We start from the raw sequence: 17,567 nt of genomic DNA on the forward strand, positions 1-17,567 counted from the left end.
GCTCTTTAAAAATCGAGAATTAATATAATAAATAATATATTACATACTTCAAGAGAATCAACATATTAAGAGTCTGATAAATGTTATCATATATAATCCTCACGTAACTTACATGCGATTATAATGCGGTTATAGTGCGATAAACACAAAATCAGCAGAAGACAAATGTCTATTTATGAACTAAGATATGGAGATGGTTCAGGAAAAGAGATTCTGAGATTTTTCACTTCCATGCGATTTCTATGCGATTGTAATGCGATAATATGATAAACATAAAAACAGCAGTAAATAAGTGTCTACTTATGAACCAAGATATGGAGATGGTTTCAGAGAAGATTCTGAGAATTTTCATTTTCATGCGATTTCTATGCGATTATAATGCGATTATATTGCGGTTATGGTGCAATAAGCATAGAATCAGCAGAAAACAAATGTCTATTTATGAACTAAGTTAATATGGAGATGGTTTCAGAGAAGATTCTGAGAATTTTCACTTTCATGCGTTTTTTATGCGATTTTATTGCGGTTATAATGCAATGTACATAAAATTAGCAAGAAATAAGTGTCTATTTATGAACTAAGACATGGAGATGGTTTCAGGGAAAATCCAGGGAGTTTTCACTTTTGTGTGATTTCCATGTGACTGTAATGCGATTACAGCAAATTAAAGGGGTTGTCCCGCGGCAGCAAGTGGGGTTATACACTTCTGTATGGCCATATTAATGCACTTTGTAATGTACAGCGTGCATTAAAAATGAGCCATACAGAAGTTATTCACTTACCTTCCCTACGCTAGCGTCCTCGTCTCCATGGCTTCGTCTAACTTCAGCGTCTAATCGCCCGATTAGACGCGCTTGCGCAGAAGGGTCTTCTCCCATCTCTTCGGTCCGGCACGAGCGGCATTCTGGCTCCGCCCCCTTCTACGCGTCATCGCGTAGCTCCGCCCCCGTCACTTGTGCCGATTTCAGCCAATCAGGAGGCAAGGAAAAATTTGGGGGATTCCCATCACATTTAATTTTTATGCGTTTTCTATGCGATTATAATGTGATTATATTGCGATAAGCGGGAATCCAAAAAATCAAATAATAAATGGATTTTTCAGATAAAGGTTGGTCGTAAGGAAATCATAACATACAATATGAGTGTGTAAAACACACTTATGTACTATGAAAGTTTGTTAATGAAAATCGCATTACTATCGCATACAGCGGAATCTTATAAGATGGTTTTAGGTATAAACTATTGATGAATATATACTATATTATGTAGGATTTCTGGTGCGTAATAATAATATATTAATGGAAGATTTATAAGTGCCGCAAGGGTCTTATTACTGATATATAATGATCTGTACAGATCAATTATCTAGTAAGGGTTAAGTAACAGGTTCTGAGGGAAGAGAACTAGTAACGAACCAAATGTGATGAAGGAGTTAATGAATCAGGTAGCTTGAATCAAAGATAATAGTTTTTAACTTATAAATCAGGAAGTTATACAACATAGATTGAGGTGAACAAGGCATTGCGCCGCAACGCGTTCTTGTTTGTATCATGTACCTGATTGTACAAGCATAACGAAGGAATAAAGCAAAGGAAAATCATCTGATGTGTCCGTGTTCCCATGTATCCACTTATTCTATATAGTATGATACAGACAATATGTCCAACCATCAGCTCTGCTGATTTGTACATTTTAGTGATAGCAAATAGTCTTGTCTATGGAAAGCGTCAGGAAAGGTGGTGATGGATTTCCCGTTGGGCCATACCATTGTTGACTATGATCAGTAAGTGAGTCCTGTATGCGACACCTGCAGCCCACTGAAAGCAGACATGTTAGGAGATTTCATAGTTCCTTCCCGTATCCAAATATCCATTTATCTACATTTTCTGAAGAGTAAAGTACAAAGGCTTTGTGAGGGTGAGCTCAAGCATAAAAGTATGCGGCTCTATGCCGGTGAATTACTCTTCATTGTCTACGGTGCATTTGGAATGTCTTCAGGCTCTTTCACTTTTTTACATTTTGTTATGTTGTGTCCTTCTGCAAATTAAAAAAATCAACTTTCCCCCCTCATTCTGCACTTAGTACCCCATAATGACAAAGTGAGAACAGAATGTTAGAAAACTTTAGAATTATTTTGAAATTAAAAAACATTTAGCATTGCCATAAGTATTTACACCCCGTACTCAGTACTTATTCGGAGCAGCTTTGGCAGTGATTACATGCTCCGGTCGTCTTGGGTATGATGCCACGAGGTTTGCCCATCTGGATCTGGGGATTTTATGCCATTCTTCTCTGCAGATCCTCTCTAGTTCTGTCAGGATGGATGGAGGGCCGTCTGTGGACAGCCATTCTCAGGTCTCTAAGGAGATGTTTGATTGGGATTAAGGCCTTATGCACACGGACGGATTTGAATTGTGGAATCCGCGGCAGGCGTCCGCCTCCGGATTCCGCTGCAGATGCCTCCCATAGCATACTATGGAAAAGTGATTCTTCATGTACACAAGCGGAAACCAACATGCTCCATTTTGTGTGGATTCCACGCAGACAGCTTCCATTGAAGTCAATAGAAGCCGTCTGACTCGTGGCCTGTCCGGAATTGACATTGCGGAAAGGTCATGGACTCTGGATAATCGCTAGGCGATGACGCGGGAAATGCAGGAGTTAGGAAAAAAAATCTGTATTGCGCCTGTCGGACGGCGAGCCGTGCGGACTATGCGTAGTACAGAGAAGTCGGAAAATGACAGGTACACAGGGTCGCGGCCAGGGCTGGATTCCGCAGCTGGAATCCGGATGTGCCGTGTGCATGTACCCCAAGTCAGGGCTCTGGCTGGGCCACTCAAGGACATTCACAGAGCTGTCCCTAAGCCACTCCTGTGTTGTCCTGGCTTAGGATCATTGTCGAGTCGGAAGGTGAACCTTCTCCCCAGTCTGAGGTCTCTTGTACTCTGGATCAGGGGACTTTTTAATGCGAAAGGCAATAGGACTTTCTAATGTTAAAAACGCATCACACAAAAAATGCAAGTTTGTGCTTTGCGATGCAATAAAAAGGAGGCTCCGGGCACAGGGTCGGATTCAGCTGCAGGCTTCTACATGCAGAATCTGACCCGTTCGCGTGCAGCCGTCCGTAGGTTTTTTTAGCGCCAGTTTTCACCTACACTTTCTTGTAGTAACTCTTCATAAATGTGTCGGACAGACAAAAGCTGGCCACACCCACTTTGGGGGAAGAAAACAAATTGTTGAGTCTGTCAGACTTTTTTGTTTGGCGCAAAATGTTTATAAATTTGTCTAAATCTCTATGTGCCTTAATTATGGTGCCGTTTTAGATACAAATCTATAACGCATTCATAAATAAGGGGCCTATGTTTTCACTTTGGCATTTCGGGGTATTAAGTGCAGAATGACAAGGAAAGACTCATTTTTGCATTCGCACATGGCTACAATATAAAATGTAAGAAAAGAGTGAAAGGCTCTGACGACTTTCCAGACGCGTTGTATATAATGGCCTCTCGGTATCTGCAGTTTGCATTGACCGGATCGGATCCCCTTTGTTCTTTGTGTGCTTGCAGCTATAATTGGTTTAGGCTACATTCACATCTGTGCTGGGGATTCCATTTTCCTTCTCTGTTATGGGAGAGGAAAACAGAATCCCCTGGATGAACAGATCCGTCTCATAACCGAACCCAACTGATGAACAGGGCCCGTTGGCTATAATGGGGTCCGGCATTATTACCGGATGGAAAAGTCCGGCATGCACAACTTTTTGGTCCGGCATCTCCTGCTGATCTGCATCTGAACGGAGCGTAAAATGTTCATAAAATACCCAGTGCTTTCATTTATCCCGGACCCCGGCGGGGATATTAAACAGATGTTGCTTAAATTCTAAATTTCAAGCTAGCGAAGCGAGGTTCAGGCTTTTAAATATTGCATGACTGGATGTGAGGCGGGCCGTGGAATTCTCTATTACACAGGCTTGCCGGCAGTTGCCTTGTGTTCGCTGGATGCTAAGCACATGTGCGAGGAGGACCTTCAGTCGACTTCAAAGAGCGTCTCCCCACGCACATGTACACAAAATAAGGTCTGACTCTGCTTGTTTAGATTTCTGGTAGGGTTTGCATTTTTCAAAGGACCCTTTGTTTTGTTATACCTATTAACCCCTTTTTTTGAGCAGTTGGACGCGCTCTTCTTTTTTTCCTTACCTTAACTGGGGTTCACTTCACTTTGTGTACATTTACTGTTATACTCTACAAGTGCACACACAGTGTATCCAAAGGAGTACCTGTCACACAGCACCCCACTCACTTGCTCCTGGGGTTGCGGTTGGGCACCACCACCTGTCACAGCGCACCCCGCTCACTTGCTCCTGGGGTTGCGGTTGGGCGTCACCACCTGTCACAGCGCACCCCGCTCACTTGCTCCTGGGGTTGCGGTTGGGCACCACCACCTGTCACAGCGCACCCCGCTCACGTGCTCCTGGGGTTGCGGTTGGGCGCCACCACCTGTCACAGCACACCCCGCTCACTTGCTCCTGGGGTTGTGGTTGGGCACCACCACCTGTCACAGCCACCCCGCTCACTTGCTCCTGGGGTTGCGGTTGGGCACCACCAACTGTTACATGCCACACCTCAGCTTCTGCTCGTTCCCAGTCCTCTGCCTATAGGGCTCGTGTGAACACCTGTCCACTTTCTTAAAGAGCTTATATGCGTTCGCTAATCTGGTCCCCCACCAGTCACCAGCTATCATGGCGGATGCCTAGTCAATCTGTCTTCATTACCATTGTAACAAAGGCCCTTTTCGTTGTATTTTCCGGTTCTGACTCCGGCTGGACTTTTGACAATTCTGAACTCTGTACTCCTTGACCTTAGCTCTGTATTCTGGATTTCATTATTACCCGCTGCCTGCCCTGACCTTCAGCTTGGACCTTATTATTGTACCTGGCCACCAGCTCTAACCACGGCTAGTGTCTTGGATATGCACCTGTTCACACCATCAGGTTCTATAACTTGGCTCAGAGCCGCATCAGCAGCCACATTTCCGGGATAAGTAACGGCTTGGGCACCCTGTTGCATGGACTATATCATGCTTGGAGGGATCAGGAATGAAAACTGAGGTACCCCAGGTGCTGCCTCCCCAGATAGTCCAAAGTCAAACCCGTGTCTGGTAAGGTGGATCCACATCTGCCTGCCTGACAATACCTATCCTGAGATCATTCCAGCTTTGCATGAGGGTATATGTGTGGAGCTGCTCATTACAGAGCTAAAATAACCAAAGGGGCTCAATTTAAGAATTAGCATAACAATATCTGATTCTAAAGAATCAAGTCAAATACAGGATGCAGAATTTGAGTACATTAAAAATGGCCGCCATCAGCAGCTATACAAAGATGTACACGGTTGAGCGTGGTGGAATGGCCAGCACGTAGTATTTCTGGGGTTACCATTACACAGGCCGCTCAGATAGGTCTCTCCAGTTCACCAACATCATGAGGTGCTGCTGGATATCTACCGCAGAAAGCTGTTTTAAGGTGACCCCGTGGGAAGAAAACCAAAGGGGTCAAGTCTGAGGAATTTGGTGGCCAAGGAACAGGGCCATGTTGTCCAATCCAGCAGCTTCCAAACCGAGCTGCGAGCATTATCAACGGGTTTGGTACCAGCATGATGGCGCTCCACCTCGTTGTGTCAGTGGACCAATTTATTTTATTTCACTGATGCATCAATTCATCCATGGCTTTTTCTGATTGTGATGCTAATCCATCTTACATTGACTCCCTTCGGTTACTTTAGCACTGGAACAAGCAGCCCCCATATACACACACCCTTGTATAATGCTGGAAAGATCTCTTTCGCCCCTGGATAGGTATCTCTGTGGACACCCTGTATATAGCATATACATCCAGAGGTTGCAACTATATCCTGATCATAAACGGATACCAACGTATTACTTAGATGGCAGACTGTTAAGGGAGTTGTGCAAACAGCACACCCTATGTTCATATACCCTATTAAAGCACATGAACATCAAAGAGAGGGGTCCCTGCTTTGGACCCCTCTGTGACCCAGAACAAACAGCCGATGAGCAAGAACAGCTTCCCTTTTTGCAGACCATGTGCCGTCCTGGTATTACAGGTTGGCCATTCATGTGAAAGGCCGTCCTGTAATACTGCATTTTCCCTGCAGCGGGTGCACTGAGCGGGACACAGGACAATCCGCTGTTTACTCTCAGAATGGTTGTGCAAGTTGAGATAACCTCTTCATAGGAGTTCTACCAAGATTACAAGTTATCCTATGTAAAAGGGGATAACTTGCTGATTGTTAGGGATTTAACCACTGAGACCCCCACCAATATACATAAGTGGTCTCCTTTATCCCGCTCTGCCTGTCAATGTGGGGGTCGCTTCTCTTCCTCTGCAGTGCAATGCTCACCCAGCACTCCATTTATTTCAATGGGGCTGATGGAAATCTCCAAGTCGCTGCCACTTGGGTATCTCTGCAGCTCCATTTCAAGCTACCAGTGCTCCATTCAGTCTTCTCCTGACAGCAGGGGGTGCAGTAACCCAAAGGGAGGAGGAGAGGAAGCACAGGACCCCCACTGATCAGCACGTTATAGCCTATCTTATGGATAGGGGGTTACCTTGCAATCTTGGTTCAACCCCTTTAAAGAGTAACTTTTAAATAAATGTAATGTCATAGTGACATGCGAAAAGTTTTGACTGCTGGGAATTCCTGTGTTGAGACCCCACCACCACTTGCTAAAATGAAGGAACAGATGTACTCCGCTAAGCACTGTACCCCTTCAGCTGTGATCAGCTCTTATGGGAAGTCATAGAAATCCATCAGCTCGTTTGCAACTGCATTTCAGTAGGAAAAGTGTAATTCTCCATTCACCTGTATTGGCACATCAGGGGGATTGAGCACTTGTTGCCAGGTGACTGCTGGGGGTTCCAGCAGCGGGGCGTCCTGTTGAGAGGTGGGCATCCCTTCAGCATTTATAAACTGTTGGATCAGACAAGGATCTGCTCTACAGTAATCAATCAGAGACATTGTGACTCACTTTTTTTTCTTAGAGCCCCATCTGTGTCCCTATTTATAAGCTGCGAGGTGCGACCTCTGTGGATCGGGTTTGTTGTCCTAGCACATCTCACAGATGCTCATTCAAATTTGGGACCCAAGTCCTCTCTCTGATCTCTTTCTCATGTTCCTCAAACCATTCTTGAACAATTCTGCAGTGTGAGATGATCCATGATCCTGCTGAAAAAAGACGGCGCCAATAGGGAATGCCACTGCCATGATGGGGTATACTTGTTCTTCCAAAGTGTTCAGGGAGGTGGTACATGTCACATTGACTTCCACCTAAATGCCAGGACCCAAAGTTTTTCCAGCAGAACATTGCCAAGAGCATCACACGGCCTCCACAGCTTGTCTTCTTCCCATAGTGCATCCTGGTGCCATCTCTTCCCCAGGTAAGTAATGCATCCAGTCATAAACATGATGTAAAGGAAATGTGATTAATCAAACCAGGCCACCTTCTTCCATTGCTCCAGGGTCCAGTTCTGATAGTCATGTGCCCATTGTAGGTGCTTTTGGTTTTGGACAGGAGTCAGCATTGGCACAATTAATCCTGCTTCCAAGCCAAAATTGTGCATAGTCCAGCACTCGCTGATGAAGGGACATATTGCCTTGAAACGCATAATATTCACTGTCTATTAATAAAAGTTTGGTTCATGCCTTGACTCTATAATTATGACATTCAGGCATTTTTGTACTGTGCAGCTATTAAGGTGGGCCGGGGCTCAGGCTGCGATCTGGCCCCCAGTCACTGAAGGGGACCGGATTGAAGCAGAATCATCAAGCGCAACTGGGGCATGAGGCTCGTCTCTATCTGAACTAGAGTTTGGTCATGATGGATGCCATTGTTCTCTTATCTGTGAACATTGGTACAGAGGCCATTGAACTCTTGTCGCCTGGTTCTGGCCACTCTAGGTCCAATGCTGGTCTGGACCAGACATTCTCATGGTGTGCAGGCAACACAACAGCATGACACAAACTGTGAGGGTAGGCAGCAAAAGGCACAGGCTCCATCGGTGCAGCCTCATTAACTTTAATAGTTAGGAACTTTGTAAACAATTGTTCGTATCTGGGACGCAAAACTAAGCTAGGAGCCCATTACCCAGGACTCAAATGTTCATAACAATCCTGTTCATTATTTACCCGTTTAACGAGTTCGCACAACATAGCAGTTCTTTAACTGCGTCTTACAACCCAATGCAAGTGAGTACCTGGGAACCGGGTTAGTGTACCGTGCATGCCGCTGTCTTAGACGAGAGGATTCGTAAAATGATGGCTGTGTCTGGCTTTGTGTAGTGGTGTGTTAGTCCCCCATTCCTACTGTTGGGGTTCCAGTCTCATATGGTGTTTTTTTCTTCTAATTGTTCACCTGCTGGGCATCACTTTCACAAAACTGGCCTAATAAGGCCGGTGTCACACAGGCATATTTGTGCACGCAATACACAGTGAATAGAACCCATTGATTACAATGGTTTTGTTGACGGGCATGTATTTTGCATGCGCATTTCGTTTGGCCAAAACATATCAGCATGCTCTATTTCCCTGTGCATTTGTACACGAAAATAGCACATATTGAGCTAATGACCTGAATTGCCCTTTTAAATGAAAATGAGCGTGCTTGCATGATTTTTGCGCACAACTTGCACACAAAAAATATAGTTAAACACGCACAGTCCTGCACAAAAAAGCATTGCCCATTGCGCAAATACGAAGAGTAAATGCAATTATGCCCTTGTGACATCGGCCTTAGGCTGCAGAGCCTAACAGAGACTCCATCAAAGAGTTTCCTTAGAACACCACGCCCGCCTGATTCCGGTAAGCGAGAGCCTGCAAAAATGCAGCCAGACCCCGAATCCTCCGCACCCTTAAAGTCTCCACAAATGGTTCTCATTCGTGGTTCTATATAGACAATAGAAACAGATCTGCAATGCCAAACAGTCAACAGAATGATGTTCCCCCTTTACATGCCCTGTGAATACGGCCCAGATTGATGACAGCCCGCTGACTTATTAATTCACCCATATAGCAAACATGTTAGTAGAGACACATTAACTATCTAGAACTGGTTAACGACTGTGATACTTGATGATCTGTAACCCACACAGGATCACATCACCAGTATTTGTGGTTTCATGAGAAAACAGGGCGCATCTGTAAGACAGAGAAGTCATCTGCTCATCCGCCTCTGTCCCCTGACCCTGCCGCATCTGTGAATAACTAACAATCAGAACCGCCATCTGGAGGAAAATCAGCCGCTCCGTCCTTAATCAAAAACAAGTCCTAAAGCAACAAATGTTTCCCCTCAGACATCGTGTACAAAGTGACTCCTGCACTCCTCTATGGAAGACAAAGCTGCCCCGACTACAGCCACAGAGTTACCGGATTTCCATAAACTCGGATGTATAAAGAGACTTTTGTACACTTCTGATCTTGTATTCTTACCATAGCACCAATAACAAATAGCATGTGACATCGCCTATCAAGTGGAATCAGCTATTGACATGCATTTCCTGACTTACTGACTATGCCCAGGTCAATGCAATAGCCTAAGAGCATGATTATTTCTAGGATGCCTTTTGAACATTTATGGAATGTGTCACACTAAGTAGTGTTAAGACTGATGGAGGTCTCCCATTTTAATCAATAAACCTTATAAAAGTTAAAACGTACGCATAGGAAAGTCCTATGTCCAAATGTATGTGGTTGACCACCACACTTATATGAACTTGTTTGGCATCCAACTCCAAAGCCCTAGTATGCAATTGGGTCTCCTTTTCAGACTGAACTTTAGTGCACAACTGTTCAGAGTTTATAAAGGCAGCATGGTGACCGTTAGATAAAGGTAAAGTCCCCTGGTGCAAGCACCGAGTCATGACTGGCTCCAAGTGTGACGTCACATAGTGACATTTTCTTGGCAGACTGTTTTTGTGGGGTGGTTTGTCATTGCCTTCCCCAGTTATCTTTACCCGCCAGCAGACTGGGTACTCATCTGGATGGTTCCCATCCAGAGCCTCACTATCCCTCCCCTTCCTGCACCAGTTACATCCAAAACGTCACCATCCCTCTATGGTAATCACATCCAGAGCTTCACTATCCCCCTTTAGTACTCGCATCCAGAGCTTCTTCAACCTCCCCCAGAGTATTTGTATCTAGATCTTCACCATTCACCCACCATGATTCACATCCAGAATGTCACCATCCATCCATAGTAATCACATCAGAGTTCCTCCATCCCCTGCAGTACTCACACCCAGAGCTTTTCCACCCCTTGCAGTACTCACACCCAGAGCTTATCCACCCCTCGCAGTACTTACATCCAGAGCTTTTCCACCCCTCGCAGTACTCACACCCAGAGCTTTTCCACCCCTCACAGTACTTACATCCAGAGCTTCACCATTTTCCTCCAGTAATCAAATACAGGGAGCTGATTATACCTATACTATTAATGGCAGTAGGAAGACAGCAGCACTGACAATGAGAGTCACTAAGTAAGTAATAACCACACTCCGCACTCATCTCTTGTGGGCAGCATAAAGTCATGTACTTCTAGCAGTTGTTCCTAGTTTATGGCATATCTGCTAGATGCTGCTAGAATTTGTTTTGTTACTCTAATAAAGCACTGGAGTATCACACCCCCTGGTTGGGAGTCCCTGTTGTCGCTCTTCCTGGCTACAGCTTCTATAAAAGTGTTATCCTACAGAATCATTTCTGCGGTATACAAGTTTTCTGTTCGATACTCCTGCACTAATTCCTTTGTCAGTAGTAATTGTATAGCCAGTGTTGATGGTGCTTACATATAGCCAGTGCAATTACAAGAAACGGGAGATGACTTCAAAAAATTGTAGTAATTCATTTAACATGTGTCTATGAAAGTCCTTGGATCCCATTGTGAGTACGCCATAGACTCCTGGACTAAGTCTCTGCAGTATTCAATGCAGTTATATGTATTAATGAGCCTCATCTCCTATCATAGGATATACAGAAGAAGGGTTTAGGACAGCGCTCCAAGAATGTGTGTAAACGTAGATTATAATGTGGAAAACGCAAAAGGATAGGACTTACCTGGTGTAAGCCGCCCATCAGAAAACACAGGCCACCGCACCGCTAGTCCCAGTTCGCTTTCAGTGTATTGCGGCACTGATCCACTTCACCACCTAATCCCTGTAGCACGACATACAGACAGGGAGAGGGTCAAGGGGGAAAGCCCAGGGAACGCCGGTAACCTAGTCATAAAATGCAAGGAAAACAAATTATAAGAGAACCCAGTGCTCCAGGTGGGTGAGAAGGTGGTAGGAAAAAGGCAGGAAAGACACTTGAGTGAGAAGGTTCGCCATTTAATGCAAAGCCCTAATTCGAGTAAAGGCCCTTTTACACGTAACGATTATCGGTCACAATTTGTTCAAACGTCCGAAAGTAAGCGATAATCGTTACGTGTAAGCAGTCGTGCACTATTTGTTCACTTGTCATAGCTGCAGGTTTTTAGCCTGCATAAAAACCATCCCTTCATGACCTGAAGGTTGCAAGTTCAATCCCTGCTTGGTTCAGGTAGCCTGCTCAAGGTTGACTCAGCCTTCCATCCTACTGAGGTCGGAAAATGAGTACCCAGCTTGCTGGAGGGAGAATAAATTAATAAATTACCTCAAAGTGCTGCGGAATAAGTTGGCACTATACAAATAACAAGGTTTATATTTATTTATCAATGTACTCATTGTGTTTGATTTGCATATACAATGAGTACACTGTTTACTCATGCCAGAAGAATACAATGGAATTCTCCTGGCCTAATAACCCTCAGGTAAACACACTCCCAGCTGAGAAACCACTGCTTAAGCTAATGAGAAAAAATAAGAGATGATTAGGTGCAAATAATTTTATGCAGAAACGTCGGCAATTCATTCAATCGTTATGCCGCTTAAGCGATAATCATAGCATGTAAAAGGGCCTTAAGTGTCTTGCTTGCCATTTTGCTACCACCCCTCACCCACCTGAAGCACTGGGCTCTTTCATCATTTGTTTTCCTTGCATCTCCGATCATACTCCTCCGCATTGACATTAGGACAGTAAAAACAAAAGGCCAATTCTATTTCTTTGTTCTCGGTGGCCTCTTGAGTTGAGAATGACATTTGAATATTGCGTTTAGTCAGTAGTGATGAGAAGTGACATCACCAGCAGCGGATACAGTAGACGGCAAAACAGGGTTGTATGCATTATTTGTCAGAGAATAGGAATTAGCGTGCAACCTTTTCTGTTTATTGTTTGTCATCACCACAAAGATATGTAATTACATAGTGGATACTTTCTAGGTGTTAATTAGAGTGTTGTTAGCAGCTGCCACACTAACACAGTAGTATAAGAAGTCTCATCAGAAGCCAACGTTTTATACAAAGAAATGCCCTATTGTTTACGAATACAAAGATTGAGAAGCTTAAAGGGGCTGTCGGGAGCAGCAGACATATTGGAATCCAGTGGTGGTCAACCAGTGTTGGCAACTCCTGGAGTCAGTCACATCATTGTAAAGGGCGTAACTATAGGGGGTGCAGGGGATGAGATTGCACCCGGGCCCAGGAGCCTTAGGGGGCCCATAAGACCTCTCTTCTACATATTGGGAGCCCAGTACTAGGAATAAAGCATTATAGTTGGGGGCCCTGTTACAGATTTTGCACTGGGGCCCAGGAGCTTCAAGTTACGCTTTTGGGTTGGCTGACTGGATTACTTCAATAACTAAGGCACCTTTCGACTGTCGGGGTACATAAACGCCCAACAGCCCTCCCACGGACTACCACCCAACTATCACTCCTGTGCTATAAGGCACCTTTACACAGGACAATTATTGCTGGAAACAGTGACTTTGGGCAATAACCATCCTATGTATACATGACCGCCGACAAGGCACCGAGGGAGAAATCGCTCTCCTGTCAGTCGCTTGATTTTAAGCAGCCCTAAAAACCAAGCGACTACCAGCCCATGTAAACTATGAATGACTGCCTGTTCACTGTAGATGGAAGCGGACTGCTCCACCTCCATTCATAGAACTACCGCTCCTGTGTAAAGTACGGAACGATACTCGGGCGGTCGTCCCGTGTAAAAGATACCTTAACACAGCAGCAATAGTCATTCTGTAATTGCAGGTGGAGCGGGCCTGAGATTGTTCCAGCTCACCCGCCTCCAATCACAGTAAACAGGCAGTCATTCATTGATGAACTACTGCCTGTTTACACGGCCTGACAGTCACTTGGTTTTTAGTTCTGATAAAAACCAAGCGACTCCGACAAGTGAGTAATTTTATGCATATTTCATACTTCTTTTCTGCGTTTTTCATGTGTTTCCCGTGCTTTTCTTTTGCTTTTAGGTGTTTATCAGTATTGTTCTTTTGCCCAACAAGATCAACTAATTAATAGTTATTAATGACCTATCCAGAAGGTAGGTTATAAATAACAAAAGTTCTGGACCCCCTTTAAGCTGATACCTGCATGATGTAAAAAGCCAAGGAGTATAATTTCTTGATAGGGTGGCTCAGTGGTTAGCACTGTTGCCTTACAGTACTGCAGTCCTGGATTCAAGCCTGACAAAGTACAACATGTCGTGATGTTTGTATATTCTCCCCTGTGTTTTCGTAGATTCTTCAAAGTTCTCCAGTTTCTACTCTCGCTCCAAAACCCTGCTCGGGAATTAATTGAATTGGCTTCCTATGAACTTGGCCCCGCTGTGTGTAGGAAGTCAAATTGTCAGCTACATTGGGGACAAGGACTGATGGGAAGGACAACAGTCTCTCCACCAATATGTTGGTGTTATATATGCAACTGAAAATATAGAAATGCACTGTATTTAGTTTGTCTTCTGCAATTTTTGTAGCTAAGTCATAAAATTTAACAAGCCACCTGTTTTTTTTTTTTTTTTACCAGTGAACTGTGCAGTGAGGTACTGGTCCTCCTCATTGAGGACTTGACCACCTAGACCTTTTTGACAGATAAACACGATGAAGTTAGGCAGGCCATAAGTCTTTAAAGGCACATGTTCAATATCAAGACACCAATCAAGGATATAGCCAGAAATGCAGAATAATACTCAGGGGTCAAGCAAAGGCGAGTAGCTGAAAAACAACTATTACATTTTTGACGCACTACGCGAATATGCAGTGTATTGTAGTGAAATGAAATATTAGCATCTGATGATATAGCATCCAGGGTTGATAATTATGGTTGTGTTCAAGGTTGCAGTTTTGCTGTCTCGTCATGGGAGCCAGGAACAGATCTTTCCTATGACCAACCTGATCGGTGACGGTTGGACTTCAGTCAGAAGGTGTAAAGTTTTTCCTTAGGGAGAGCACGCTGGGTGGGGCATCACTTCTAGGACTTCAGGAATATGGGTCACAAATGTGCTTGTGTAACCAGTGATGGAGCTGGAGACATGGTAGCTATCCTCCAATTCTTCTACCATGTCTTCAGCTCCATCATTGGTACACTAGCACTTTTGGGACCCATATTTCTGAAGTCCTAGAAGCGATGCCCCACCCAGTGTAGACTGAAGAAGGGCTTCACTCCAAAACACGTATCCTATACTGGTTTTTAATATACTCAATAAAAGAAAAGTTGGATAACCTATCCTACCATCCCACTATCTTTTCTGGAGAGTCATGCCTATCCACCAGAATTTTCTCTCTATAGCTTTTCTCACAACTGTTGTGCCCACCATTGGTGGGCTCTCCTGGTTGGCAGCACCTCCACAGCTCATTCAATTTTCACAGCCTAATCTAAGACATTATCTAGGACCAAAACCTCTAATGCCATCGGGTTTGTTCCACCCCTCTCCTACTTCGTAGTTGTGAGGACCTTTATAAGGCCATGCATGCTCCTCTGGGAAATGTATGCAAATGGAAGATGGATAACGCCTCTACAGCGCTACCACATCATTGACCTCCAACCCAGCCAAGCCAGCATCTTACCGCACACTGATGAGGGGCAAAAAACACAATACAGTTTGTCTGTACATGGTTATCTTTTCCTTTTGGAGAAGTCTCTGGCTTTGGTTTATATTCCCAGTCATTGTTACAAGGCCGGTTAAAACGTCTGATTTTGACGTGCAGGAATGTTGTCGTCTAACAGGTGGCGCTGTAGAGGCATTGTTCTATCTTCCCATTTGCATAGGTTGGACTCCAATGACTATAATGAGGTTCTTTTAGCGTCCATCCATTTTTCCGGACTAGCAAGCTATGGTATCTCGCTCAGGATTCTGGGACAGATCTGCATCAGAGCCTCCAGCACAAATGTGAACTGAGCCTAATCCATGTGCCCATCAGACATGAGTGGGCATCTTTGTATCTTGTCTGTGGCGTAATAGACGTTATACATTCATAGGTTAGTTGTAGCGTGTCTTATCGTGCGTTGGCGCTGTAAACCAAGTTTTTGATTAGCTCTAAATCAAACCCTCACAACACTTGTAACCATATTCAGGCTTCCTCCAGACGTAGGAGGCATCTGCTAGACTCCTGCGATGAATGGAGGGCCGTTCTCTTTGTGCAGGTTATAATTTCTACAACAGTGCCATTTATATTAAATACTGTTGGATAAAAAAATATTTTCTTCAGTTGTATGACTAGGATCATAGAATTACGGAAATCTCATGTCTGTCACGCATAGTCTAATTACCGGTTCATTCCCAGGGATATAATGTACAATCTCACGTAGAGCGTCTTACAGAATACCAAAGCTACTGCAAAACCGATAATCATTTTGTATCGTCCAACCACAAAAACATACAATTCACGTCATATGTCGAATTTGTTATTACGGCGTGTGGCGTATTATTTTCATGTGTGGTTGAAGGGCTGGTTTTCTCATTGGCCCACTTTAATTATACCATAGTCACACCTTATTTGTGGCTATGATGTAATGGTGTTTGGATGATGTGGTTATTCTTATTGTTGTGTACAGTATAGGAAGGCGACTACGAGGCATTCAACGTAGAGATGTCAACCTGGGAGAGACCTTCACGGGGTGAAAGTAGAGTAGCAAGTGAAGGCAAAATTGGAGTGCTGTTTCTAGGGGGTATGGCTTATTTAAGAGGGAGAGGAGCAGTGTATTTAGAGCCTCTATATTAATGTCAAATCCAAATCAGAACCCTAAATTAATTTCAGACCCCCTAAATATATGCGGATCATAGGCCCCCTATATTTATATCCGACCCTAGACTCCTAACTTAATTCAGACCGAAGACCAGACCCCCCAAATATAGTCAAACCCCTTGAATTTTTTTAGATCTCAGATAAGACTCACGAAATATTGTCAGACCCCCTATATTCATTTTAGATACCTCACTTTATTCAGGTCCCAGACCAGGCAGAATAATAATATACGGCCTCCAGACCAGACTCACTCCGCTCTCCTCCAGCTCTGAGCACCGCTGTATACGACTCTGCTGCCGTCCATGATTGGGATGTTGTGTGCACCTCCACAATTAATGCTGCATGGTGTCAGGACTCAGTGCAGCAGTACCAAGAGCCAAAAGGGGAAGGGTATGTTCACATAGTGGATTTTGCCACAGATTCCTCTGCAAAATCCGTGTCCAGTTCAGTTGAATGAGAATCCGCATCACTGTGTTCATGACACTGATTTTTCCGCTGCAGTTTTGAACTCTGCGTTGCAGAAAGACAAGTCCCTTCTTAGCACAGATCCACATGGAATCTGTGTTGGAAATTCCGCATGCAGATTTTGCCCGTTCACAATGGATAAATCTGTACACTGATCCACAGCAAAATGCCCTAGCTTTTAGAGGCAGACCTACGTGTGAACATACCCTCCCCAGGAGCAGGGTGAAAGCCATGTATCACAAGGTGCGTGGTGGAAGGGGGCAGATATTAGGGTGATTTCCTGTAAAACTATCTAAGTTGACATGCCTGGAAATGTTGATTAGTCAATTACATTTGACTGCAAGTAATCACAGGTTATATAAAATTGCAAGAGCCATATCTTCTGAAGGAGGTAGCCTGGGGTATGAAACAACTGGAATGCCCCGGGCATTGACCGCATACCAGCTGAGTTACTCAACCAGTGCCCATCCCAATGTTAACAATACTTTGGCAACAGCTCTGAAGACCAAATCGTGGTCCAAGGACTGGATACAATCAGTCTTTGTCCCACTCCCAAAAAAAGGTGATACGCAAGAATGCTGCAACTATCCAACCATCGCTTTCATCCCGCAACTTGGAAAACCCCTTTAAATTGTGTTCATGATAATTATATTTAAATGATTTATTTCATATTATGCAAATTTTTCATTGGACAGACTTGGTGTTCTTAAGACTTTTATCCTATTCTTCACAGGCCTCATACAAGCCCTTACTGAAGCAGATCGTAGAAGAAATCTTTCACCCCGACCATGCAGAACCCACAGATATCGAGCATATGTCTTCTGGTCTGGGTGACCTCCTCAAGACGGGGTTCAGCATGTTTATGAAGGTTGGTGTGATTGCTTAGGATGCATTCTGTTTAATAGATATTTCAAGGCAAA

The 17,567-nt window shown here is 44.2% G+C and overlaps 1 protein-coding gene across 1 annotated transcript in view; it reads left to right on the forward strand.

Annotated features, from left to right (window-relative positions):
• Window positions 1-17,567, forward strand: part of LOC136573505 (sec1 family domain-containing protein 2-like) — a 62,339-nt gene that overhangs the window by 9,308 nt on the left and 35,464 nt on the right. Inside the window, exon 2 of the mRNA XM_066574783.1 lies at window positions 17,381-17,515. Coding sequence (XP_066430880.1) covers window positions 17,381-17,515 — 135 coding nt within the window. The remainder of the gene's footprint in view (window positions 1-17,380; window positions 17,516-17,567) is intronic.

This window comes from Eleutherodactylus coqui, chromosome 7 (genome assembly GCF_035609145.1).
Source record: "Eleutherodactylus coqui strain aEleCoq1 chromosome 7, aEleCoq1.hap1, whole genome shotgun sequence".
Lineage (NCBI taxonomy): Eukaryota > Metazoa > Chordata > Amphibia > Anura > Eleutherodactylidae > Eleutherodactylus > Eleutherodactylus coqui.